Here is a 12,728-nt window from a genome sequence, read left to right as displayed (position 1 = left end):
CCTTAAATGGGTCACCAGTTATGAAAGGGGGTGTGGTTTAAGCATAGGGGGCGGGCCAAACCATCAACAATGAAGAAGGAACTCTCTGCTGAGTTCAATGATACCTCACACAAGGGTCTACCTTAAACGGTTCAAATGTTATGAAAGGGGGTGTGGCCTGAGTAAATGGGGGTGGTTAAAGTATAGGGGGTGGCTCAGTATCACATGTAGACCACACATAAGTTTCATGTAAATCGGATGATGTTTGTCATGTAATGCTGATTTCCTGTTGCCAGCGGGGGGCGCTATGACCAAAAGTCAATTTTGGCGTATAGATGACCTCAGGCCTGGACCCTTGTCAATCATGAGAAATTTTGGGCAGATATGACAATGTACACTCAAGTTACAACAACTTCTTCATTCACCAATAAATGCTCAAAATGGCCACCACGCCACTCCCACATCGTTCCACAAAAAGTTTTGCTTTTAATAACTTTTCATCGTTGAGGTCTTTAGATGACAGACCAAATTTGAAGTTGATCGGATGAAATCTCCCAAAATAGTTCGTTAAAGTATAGCATGTATAGTTTTGGGCCTACTTCCTGTTGCCACTAGGTGGTGCTATGACTTTGAGTCAATTTTGTCCGGTAAATGTCCTCAGAGTTAGTCTTATAAATCCTGAAAAGTTCCGAGCCAATTGGACAATGTACACTCAAGTTACACCCACTTCGTGTTTCGATGGTGAAACGCACAAAATGGCCGCCCCGCCACGGCCATGCCCTATGACGAAAAGTTTTTCTTTTAATAACTTTTCATCTTTAACGTCTTAAGATGGCACGGACCAAATTTGAAGTTGATCGGATGAAATCTCTAGGAGGAGTTTGTTAAAGTACGATGTGGAAATGGCCGAAATGGCCAAAATCGCACTAATTTCGAACATTCAATTCAAAATGGCGGACTTCCTGTTAGGTTTAGGGTATGGCTCCAATGACATTTTTTGTAGGTCTTGACATGCTTCATGTGTATACCAAGTTTCGTTAGTCTACGTTAAACGTACTGCAGGGGCTCAATTCTTTTAACTTTGTAGGGGGTGCTAGCGAGCCATTTTTGTTCGCCTATTCCCAAAACCCTTAAAATACGTAAATTTTCACCAGGATTGATGTGACCGCCAATTTTGGTGAGTTTTTGAGTATGTTAAGCCCCTCAAAAAGGCGATTCATTTGCAGAAAAAAAGAAAGAAAGAAGGGAAAATAATTCCTTCAGTTTCAATAAGGCCTATGCCGCTGTTGGAGCTCGGGCCCTTTGAAATATCTTATGAATCGTTCATCTAATCTACTTCACACTTGTTTTCCAATAAACTTAGGTTTGGATTTTGGAGCAATTTGGACAGCATTGAATAAAACTACACGCCAAAAAATAAACTGCTGGTGCATCACGCAGCTCTTGACACGCTCTGGAGAGCAGCGAGGGTCTGGGAGGTTTACTGGCTTGGGCAGCGGATAAAAGAATAAGGTTGGAAAAAAAGGCGCTACGCAACGCTGGCTTTTCCATGTCTATTATTTCGCTAAGAGGAAACTCAATAAAAAGCTATTTGACAACACTAAAAATCAAACAGAAGCTAGACACTATATCATATTAAGTTGCTGTGAGCTGTACATTCACCCCTTCTAAACAGAGATGGAACATAACCTAATATTGGAGCTTATTGCTCCACAGTGTGCAATGCGAAACTATTTCGGAGCTGACCAGGCAAAGACTGCAGTTTTCATCAGACTCACCCTGGGTCCGGTTAATTAAGTCTACTGCTAACTTATAACACTAAAAACGTTACCGTCACCAAAATACCCCCGCGAATCAAATCCATACTTCAACGTTAACTGTCAAGCCACAAGTGTTAAATTCGTTAATGATAATACGAGACGAGACAACACCACCGTCATAAACGCTGACTGTGGTGATATCAACATGTGATACCGTTGACGAAAAGACGACACTAAAATGTTCTTTCTCTCTCTGCATGCGCGCACACACACACACACACACACACACACACACACACACACACACACACACACACACACACACACACACAGACAAACAAACAGACAGACAGACAGACAGACAGACAGACAGACACCCGCCTGATTAACGCAGATATGTGCTGATTAGCTCTCATAACGGGCCGGGTGGGTAGCACACTGCCATGAGTCCATGATGCTAATGTCTGATTACTCCACATTTTTATTGTGATATTTTGTGATTACATTCTGAATCTGCAACGTTCTGTCAGATAAAATTTTTAGTACAATGTCTTCTTCTGATGTAGACGTCGCCTACACTGTAAGTCAGTAGTAGGCTATACAGTGGAGTTGCATATTAAGTGGTTAGAATTTGATTTTGGAGAATTCTACAAGCAGCAATACCACAGGCCAAGCTATCAGCCCGTTCCAAACAGGCACATTTTCAACGGGCTCTGTACTAGTTAATTGAAATAATTTACCAAGCAAAACTGCCCAATTGTTCTTGTTTCAGCTTGTCAAATGTGAGGATTTGCTGCTTTTCTTAGTTTAATATAATTGTAAATTAAACATTTTCAGATTTTGGACTGTTTGTTACACAAACCAGGCAATCACCTTGGTCTCTGGGAAATTGTGATGGGCATTTTCTAACTATTTTCTGACATATTATGGACTAAAAGATAAATTAATTATTTGTTAAAGTAGGATTTGAGACATGAATTGATAATGAATAATGAATGGGGAAAGTTTGAATTATTCTCTTTTCTACCTCTTATGTTAAACTGAGAAAGATGATTACAGTAAGTACACAAACACGACAAATGAAAGAACATTATGGTCTTTATAATGGTCACACATTAGGGATGTTAATAATTAACTGTTATCCAAGAATAAGAATTTTGGCTGATTAATACTATCAGTTAAACAATATTAAAACAGAAATAAAAAGTAATTCAAAAAAGTTGTAGGCATTGCAAAAGAGACATTGGCTATGCAATCTACTTATTTAACTGCTAGTTAACTTGTTAATACTAACTTTGCACTAGCTAGTTGCATTTTAAGTTTTTTTCTTTTTCTTTTGTTGCTCTGCTGCACGGTGCTCACAGCAGAGAGCTATGTGACACATGCCACTATATGAATGAGGACTGGCAAGTTACATTGGCCTAGTATGCCAGGGTCGACTAAAAAATCTAAATTAGCTTTCCTGTCACTTATATGTTTCTAAGTAAAATCAATATTGAAGAAAACAAATCTGTTGAATTTGAATAGTTATGAAAGCATGCTCAAGCATAGACATGGTAACCAAGTAATCAAGATGTCATGGCTCCTCTTGCTCCCTTCTACCCTCCCCTACTTGGTCCTTTCTTGCACTTTCCCTCACTCCTCTCTACTTGCATCTCCTCCATGTTATCTCTCTGCCTTTCTCTAACTCCCACCCTACCCCTCCACTGCCCCCCACCCCCCTTTGTACCCCATCCTCCTCTATCCTCTTACCCTTTCTCACTGACTTTTCTATGTCTCTCTATCAGGAGGAGAAGAGAGGCTCCCTAGAGGGACTGTGGTTCGTTCCCGCTGCCGCCTACACTGGCTTAATGAGGAGCCTGCGGGAAGGGGTGAGTGTCTCTGTGTATGTCTGCGTGTGTCTGTTTTTGTGCCTGTGTAGCTGTGACTAAGTCTCTTTCACTGTGTGTGCTTGCAAGTGTGTGTGTGCGAGTGTGTGGCAGGGAATCCCTGTGAACAGTAATGATGAGGCAGCTGTGGGGGCCTAAAGCGTTGTTTGCCAGCTGCAAGTCAAGGGCATGCAGAGCAGTCACACACACACACACACACACACACACACACACATGCACACTCTTACCTGCATTAAACACAACCCTTTACTGCTCAGCAGCCTGACCTCAGCAGCAATTAGGACCCTCCAGACACACACATACAGTAGATGGAGCAGAAATACAGCCAGAAAAATATAGATAGCTTTTTCCTTTTTGCTGGCTTTCTTTTTTCTCCTCTCTATCTCCTCTCTTTTTCTATTTAATTATGCTTCCCCTCTCATATTAGTCATAAAAAAGGAAACATAAGATATTATGACTTTGGTTGGTATAATAGTATGACAAAATGACATGTATGTCTCCAATGATAAAGCGGTAGTCTGGCTATCACCAGATCAAGCTCAGTCTTTTAAGATTGAACATTAGTCTGGGGAGTCTGCTCTGTATTTTCTCTGCACAAGAGGCATGATCAACGGGCGCTCGATGGTGTTTTTTGCCTCCAACGGGGCCTTCCAGGCAGCTAACCCTAACCTCGACCCTAAACATAACCATTGCTGCGCTGCCTGGGAGGAGACGTTGGGGGGAAAAAAACACCAAAGACTTCAACGGGCATAGTTCAAATGACTCTGTACGCAATTAGATAGTCCTTCAACCAATCAGACCAACGATCCGGGTGACGTAGCAGCGACAGCGGCATCAACGGGTTGCTGCCATGGAGTGCTGCGCTTTGGTGGCCGCTATGTTGAATGTAAACAAGAAGCTGCTTGGTCACTTCTCTATCATCATCGTGTTAAACCCGCCAATAGCGCGCCAGGTGGATAAGCCAGTTTGTGATTGGTTCCCGCCAATTTGTTACGGAAGCAGGATAGATAAACATACAGGTTTTCAGCCAGAGCTGCAGGGCGAAATCAAATCGCCGGCAGATCGGGCTGGGTTTACCCAGTCTAATAAAGCGGTGTTCTAGAATATGTTAAGAATTAGAGGTAATGTATCAATGTTGGCATCATGCTACTGACAATTAGAGATTGACCTGGGTCTTTTTTGGTTTGGACCCTGTGCTTCTTAACTTCAGCAATAAGTGCCTGTATTTTCTCCTTTAAGGAAGGGTTGGTAATGTTGAAAAGCTAGCAAGATTTGAAAGTAGCGTGTCCTTGGGGATCCTTCTAACCCCTGCCCCTGCCCTCCGGGCTCCGACCCACACACAGACATGCACGAGGCTCACTGCGTCACTGCTTCAGAGCAGAGAAAAGAAAGGACTGCAAGTTTACTTCATGTCTCATTCACCGATAAGTAAACCTAATATCATCAGACCGATGATAAGACCGACTGTTTAAAGCAAACATGTTAGCAATGCGGTAACAATGCGCATTGAGCACAGGCTCGTACACGGGAGGGGTAGAGTAATGTAAACCTTACAACCTTAAACCTTACAACATAAGTTGCAGCAGTGTGTGTGTTTCCATTTCAGCTCAATGTGAGAGTCTGTACTGCGTTTTTGCAGGACTGTCATTTACGGTCGCGCTGCTTTCTCTCCTCTCCTTTTGATCTATTTCACAGACAGTTCAGAAAGCTCTATTGTCAATAAAGTAAAAATAAAAATAAAAAAAAACTTTACCGACAACACCGTACCCTCTGATTGGTAGGCATTTTACAGGATTACAGCAGCTACAGATGACAGATCTTTTTCGCTCCTTTTTCAGAGCCCATAAGCCTAGCACAGTAGCAATGGAATGGGTCATTGTTTTAATGAAAAGATAAAAATATTGGTTCAAATAATCTGAGATTTTGGAATGTAAGACTGGTATGACAATATATATAGCATATTTTGTCAGGAAAGAATTACACATTTTCATCATGAAGTTATTTATTGCTGTCAAGGTGTAAAGACCATTTCAAACAATATATACAAAAGTGTATATTAAGAACCAACACTGCCTTTAATTCATTGTAACTGGAAGAAATTTGGGTTTAAACATTAAGTTTTGCTTTACTTGTTTTTGTATTAAATTGTGTACAGCATAGTGCTTCCATATCATATTATTGTCTTCTCTGTAGTGTTGGGCATGCTGGGCCATTGCTGCTGAATAAGTAGAATGTTGGTAGGGGGTGAGACTGATAAATATAGTGAACAGGTGAGAGAAGCGGATGAATGGATTGATATTGTTTTGTCTCTCAGAGGTATATGGGGTCTTACTGTGGTGGCCTGCTATAGCAGAATGAATATAGATGAAACTCTGCACAGTTGTCAGCTAGTACCTACTGTTGCTTCATTACCACTGGGAGTGTTGTGGGGGGGTAGATGAACAGAGGACGGATGTGTGACAGGAACAGGAAGAGGGGTTGAGGGGAGAAAAGAGGTTGACTTATTTATCATTATTGAGTTGAGCTGTGAGAGTAGAATGATGGAAAAACACACACACACACACACACACACACACACACACACACACACACTCTCCCTCCCTCCCTCCCTCCCTCCCTCCCTCCCTTAGGGACCAGACACTCATCCCCAGACCCAACCTGCCTCCCTCTCTTTCCCTCTCACCCTCCTTTCCCCTTCCTCTCTCCACCCTGTCTCTCTTCCTCCCTCTCCCTGACTGGCTGGGTTTCCCGTGGATGCACAAGTATATTTGCTTTTATATTAAGCAGTCTAAATAGTATTGTCTCATGGGCATTACATCTCCTGGAGTTAACAAGGTGGTTACACTATACTATAACTTACTATACTTCCACAGACAGTCATATATTTACACTGTTGAAATTAGGGGTGGGACAAAATGTCGATAAGGCAATACGTTGTTGTTATTCGTGCAATATGATAATCGATATTATGGTGCCAAATATCGACATTTTAATTAATAAAATAAGGCGCTCTAAATAAATTTCCCTGCTCCCAGCATCGCTACTTTCTCTCACAATTTCTGTATCGTGATATTATTGGTATGGTAAGCCATGTCTCGCATCGTGAGGTACCCTGTGATACCCATCCCAAATTGAGATATAACTTATGTTATTTCTAATGCAGAAATGCCATATATTTGTGAAACATTTTAAAGGTCCTATGACATGCTGCTTTTTGGATGCTTTTATATAGGCCTTAGTGGTCCCCTAATACTGTTTCTGAAGTCTCTTTCCCGAAAGGGCTCAGTTTACACCTATCGCCATTTCTAGCCACTGGGGGACCATAGGCAGGCTAGGGGAACTCATATTAATGTTAAAAAACCTCATAAAGTGCAGTTTAAAGAAACAATTATATTTGAGTTGAGGCAATACCCCGATTTCTCAAACGCCAAGTAAACACCTTAACCCGGTTAAGTTGTCATAACCCTATTAACAGACCTAGAGAACTCATTTAGTAATCGGGGTATTCCTGCATGTATACATCTTAATCTGAGTAAGATCGGCTTAAGCGTCTGCGCCTACTGCCCTACCCCACTCAGCTGGAGTGTTTTTGACCCAGAAATAATACAAATCGTGATACTACTAATCTATGATACAACAAAACAGCCTTAGCCGAATTAGCAGTGGGCCATCGGCATCAAAAAGCCTATTGTCTATGTGTTTTACTCCCCACTGAGGCAGCAGTGGACACCGGGAGATGGCTAAACAGATTGTCCATCTCCGGGGCTATCAACGCTGTGTCTCGGCAAAAAAGTGGAAGGCTGGCTAACGTAAACGTTAGTTAGCTAACGTTAGCTTGCTAATTCCACCCGGCACTGGGCAACGATGGTTACAAATAATGAGCCAAACAAAGTTGTCAGTCATCTGGCGAGAGCACTGTGCTTTCCTACGCTCTAACAAGGGTGTGTGAATGAAACATTAAGTTGTTAAATGTTATTAATTTAGTGGCCAGTCGGTGTAATTTTGACATGGGTCAACCAGAAGAAAAAGCTAGTTGTGCGTTAAAAGAGCGCCACCTACTTTACTGGAGGTAGAGTTACTCCCTTCATTCTTACCATTCTTCCCCGCTCATGTATGCGGGCAGAACTGGCATAACCCGGTTATTCACTTGAAGTGGCTATTTGTAACTTTCAGTTTGTGTTGATTCTAGCGGCCGCTTTGGACAAAAGTGGTAGTGTTTTTACCACACCTGCTGTCGTAAATATCTTTTCTTTACAGTGCTGTATTACTGAGTTAGCGTTACAGGGAGGTCATACAGTTGCGATAAATGTTTTGCTCAGACAAAAAAACGATTTAAATTATTTACAATCCCTTAATTGTCTCCATCTGTTGAAAACCTGACCAAGATTGACTCGGGTTTTCACCCGTCGTTTTACAATTTAGATCTCCCTTTTATCTTTTAATTGTTCTTCGTTTCATTTTTTTTCTGTAATGGCCTTGCCCCAGTATCAGCCATAACTACATAATAACAACTTACTTCTAAAATAACATTAAAATACAATAAGGCCTATATAAAGAAATCTCCTGCTTCCTTTTACCGGGCCAAGAATATCCCGCAAATCCAGACGTAGTACTGAAGGAAAATGAAAATTGAGCGGAAGTACGTAGGAGGGCGGAGCCAGGCTAAGCAGTTGGTGCTGTGCTCACAAACTGACTCAATACAGGAGGAGCTAGTCCATGTAAGATTTTGTACATAATACAGAGATCTGTATATTTAATCATGTTTTCCCAACTTAAAAGGTTATATTTTTTTTAAAATATGGCAATGATGATGGTGTAAAGATTTCTTATGAAGAAAGTTTGTATAGGGAGTGTAGTGGTTTGAGAGAAGTTTTGCTTGCTTGTGACCAGGTTGTCAAACAATAAGTGATACATCATCAGATTACACAGTTTCAGAAACATTTAAAAGTTACATATAGTTAACTTTTAACTTTTTTTTAAGTTACAAGAGACAGGAGTCAATTATATATTGTGCCTCTTGAATAAATACAATAAATGAATCTTCCAGTTAGCCACCTGCGACTTGGCAGTATTATGGCATTTTCCCTTCTAGCTAGCATGTTCGTGTTTAGCTTGCTAACTACAGTACCTCAAGCACTTGCCCTTCAACTAGTCACTACGTGGCCAAGCTTCCAGCACTATGGATGTGTGAATTAATTTCTTTGTGCCACTTTCTGCTCTGAGTGGGCACTCACTCATCAGACACAAACAGCTGTGATAAGCCTCCCAAGGGCCTCCTTTTGCTTTCCCCTCTGCCCTGAAAATTAGCCATGAGGGCAAAATAGGAGAAAATCTAAATTTGACAATGACATTTGTGTCAAATTTCCATAGCAACACACATGTTTATTGAGTTTTCACTGGTTAAAGAATCCATGACTGTCTTAAAGCTATAGTGCGTAGTTTCTGCCGCCCCCATGAGGAATTCTCTCTGAGGAAGTAATGACAACAAAACTGTCGGCGCGTCCACATCAGAATCAGTATCAGAATCAGATTTATTGGCCAAGTATACTTACATACACAAGGAATTTGACTTCGGTAGGTGTTAACTACTATGATACAAGCCTTCCGTGAGAGCATTTCCAACTCGTTCCAAATCTCCAAAGTTTATAAACGGTGCCCTCGGCTTTGTAAACTGTGCCCACCTAGTTACAAACTGTGGGTATGGATGTCCTCGGATTCCGTTTTAATTTTTTACACAGCAGCGAATGGAGTGGACCATTCTGCTTACCTAGCTCCCAGGGATTAAAGCTTTTATTTTTCTAATTTGACATTATAACTTAAGGTCCTAAGGGGTATGACTGTAGGTAGTTCTAATTGGTTTTGTAACGCCAGCTGGCACTTGTTGCCCTAGCAATGGTAAACATTCAGGTAGTGGGATGAATGAATGAAAAAAGATTGTGGTTAGTCTGAACGTAGACTAATAGGTCTGAGTTCTTTTGGAGGTCTGAAACGGACCAAGTGTGAAAACGCCCTCAGAATGTTTTTGTTTACAAATGTGAAGTCTACACATAGAAATTAAATTGAAAATCCGTTTTTAACCGTTTCTACTGTAGGTTTGGCAGCCATTTTTATTATGTTCTCTTTCTTGACTTATCCATATAGTACTTCCCAATATGACAGGCTGCTTGATAGATCTTTCTCACAGCTGACATTTTGACTTTCCATCACAGGTGTAACTATCTGCACAATAAGGGCACTGCAGTTACTGTTCTTTTATGGTTGGCCGTTGTCTACTGAATTGGCACATGACAGTGTCTACAGTGAAACATCACGATGAACGATGCCATCTCCCATTGGCCCAACCCTAGTTCTTATTTTCATTTTCTTCAATGTAACTTATTATTGAGTTTAGTCTTACCCTATACTGTAGGTGGAATTAAAAAGAAGGCATACATGTTTTCTAAACATTTACTGTAGAAGTTTTTAGAAAGTTTTTAATGTTACAAACAAACTTAACATCGTGTGTTGGATGAAATCATAGAATGAAAGTTTTATGTTGCACTTTATTTAGAAGTGATTGTATTAAATGTCTGTTGATCAGACCGAGTTGAAGAGGTGACAGAGCCAGTAGGAAGAGACAACATGATGGACTCATGCTGTGATTTGCCTGGATAATCCAGCCATTGGTTATACAGCGTTAGACGTCTGGTCAGAAAGACAACAGAGATAGAGTTGCTCATCCCTGACAGAAAAAGAGGAGCATGCGAGAGAGACAGACAGACAGAGAGGGAGAGGGAATAGACGGATCATTTCTTTTCAAATTATGTCAAATAGGTTGACAAATAGCCAAGGCCTAAGTCTGCTCATACTGCCAATCCCATTGAGACCCAACACCCCATTGTGTGGCTCTAATGTTTTTATTTGCTAGTCCAACAAAATAAATCAATGTCAGTCTATTTAAACCGATATTTTAAGATGATTTTACACAGAACAAAAAAAGAAGAAAGACATGTTGATACACTGGTGCTGAGTATTAAAAAGGCATTTAGTGAGAGCATGTCAATCAACCAGATACCTGAGTTGTTACACCGAAGCTGAGTTTTTCACAGCTTAGCAGACACAAACCAATGTGGCATTGTTTGGTTTATTGGACAATTAAATTAATAGAACAATACATTTCTTTGGTAAAATATGTGAGGGAGCAGGAATTATTATAACACTGACATATTGCTTTGATCATTGTAGTGTTATAGCAGTCATAGCAGTACTTTACATAATGTTGCAGTGCTAAATAGCCACTTGGAACAACCTGTTTTTTCAAAATTTAAACATGTATTTTAATTCTATGTTTTTCTAAATATGTATTTAAAAGACTTAGTAATATATCACACTCAAATTAGTTTGCTCTCAAATAGCACATGAGTATAAATAAAACAATAAATATGTTTGAACAACTCTTGGCTTTTCACTGAAGACCTTTTAAGAATGTATATTGTCTGATTTGACAAGTGACCAGCTGTATTGTTATTATTGTTGGTTTATTGCTGAGGTGGTATCTTTCTCATATAGCGTTGTCTGGACTCTGGCTGACAATGACTCTAGCATGGAGATACAGCGCCTAGTCACTGTCTAATGTGCTCCAGGCAATGTGATTTTGATGCGGTTTCTGACCCCCTGGATCACCCCAGCCACGTCCGCTGCTGTTGAGTTTTCCTGATTTACAAGTAAAGCGCTGGAGAGAGGGATAGATATTGTTGTAGTAGAAGAAGGGGTCGACTAGGGGGGGCACAGAGCCAAAGCAAGCATGGTGGTTTTAGCAGTAGAGGGGGCAGATAGTGGGGGATTGCAGGGAGTGACAGAGGAGGAGAAAGGAGGATCAGTACAGTGGAGAGGAAGAGGAGATGGCTGGGAGTCAGAGAGAGAAAGGGGGGGAGTTGTACTTGGAGAGGGGGAGTGGATGGTATGGAGTGAAAGGCAGGTTTCCAGGCCAGACTTAAGCTGCAGGAAATTATTTATGAGTCTGAACAAGATGATGCTTCTGCTGTCTATGATGGAACATCTGTGTGTGCGTGTGTGTGCAGCAGAAATAATGTGTGAACAGTATTACAGTGATAGAAGCCAGGGCGCAGAAGGCAGAAATCCCCCTTACACACACAGAGCAGTGGTGAGCCTATTAATGATTTATCATTATCTTCCACAAGGGAGAGGAGAACAGAGGGGGACTCTCTGTGTTTCTAAACATAAGATGACCACACACACACACACACACACACACACACACACACACACACACACACACACACACACGCATGGCCTGTGTACAATCCATTGTATAATACAATAATATACTGTTACTGTGTTGTATTGATTTGCACAAAAAACGAGAGTGGCAACGTCCTTGATGCAAAGAAAAATGACGGAAAGATGATGACTAATAACACTGTGCATCTGTGTACCTGCCTGTCCACCTGCCTGTTTTTCCTCTTTTTTTCTTTGACTGTTCTTTTTCCTATGCCAGATTGTCTTTCTGTACTGCCTTTTGTCTCTCTTTACCTACCCATCTCTCTGTTTCTTTATCTATTTCTCTCCTTATTTTCTGGTCTGCCTGTTATTTTACATGTGCTTATCTGTTTGTCTGTCTGCTGGTCTTCTTTCCAGTTTGTCTATTTGCACCTCTACTTGTTGCTCTTTTGTTTGCTATTTTGTCGACATGTCTCTTCCTCTTCCTTCTCGCCCCACTGCCTGTCTATTAGCCTGTTAATCAGACAGTCTGTCTCTCTCTTTGAGTGTGGCTATTAGGGGTGTTAGATGTTCTGTGCGAGGCTGATAGATGGTGCCTGTGTCTTTGCCATAGGGGCTCATTCAAAACCAGGTGCACTGGCTTCTAAAGGACTTTAATTACAGAGGGAAACCACATCAGACTTGTGAACTTGTGCACACAGGCATACACACAAATCCTGCATCAAGTCATGTGATGTAGTTTTTGTGATGTGATCTCTTTCTACTTGAGACTCAGAGGCCAGGTGCAAACATGTTTGGATGTAAAACTAATCTACTGATCGACACTTAAAGACAGGATTTTATGGTTCCATATCTGCCAAGCCTTTTAACTCTTTTCATC

At 41.1% G+C, this 12,728-nt stretch overlaps 1 protein-coding gene across 4 annotated transcripts in view; it reads left to right on the top strand.

Annotated features, from left to right (window-relative positions):
• Positions 1-12,728, top strand: part of ulk4 (unc-51 like kinase 4) — a 97,617-nt gene that overhangs the window by 24,724 nt on the left and 60,165 nt on the right. For all 4 annotated transcript variants that reach the window (XM_078253482.1, XM_078253485.1, XM_078253484.1 and 1 more), the window contains exon 19: positions 3,527-3,610. In XM_078253482.1, coding sequence (XP_078109608.1) covers positions 3,527-3,610 — 84 coding nt within the window. The remainder of the gene's footprint in view (positions 1-3,526; positions 3,611-12,728) is intronic.

This window comes from Sander vitreus, chromosome 6, assembly GCF_031162955.1.
Source record: "Sander vitreus isolate 19-12246 chromosome 6, sanVit1, whole genome shotgun sequence".
In the NCBI taxonomy this organism is placed as follows: domain Eukaryota; kingdom Metazoa; phylum Chordata; class Actinopteri; order Perciformes; family Percidae; genus Sander; species Sander vitreus.
This window is presented reverse-complemented; position numbering and strand designations above follow the sequence as displayed.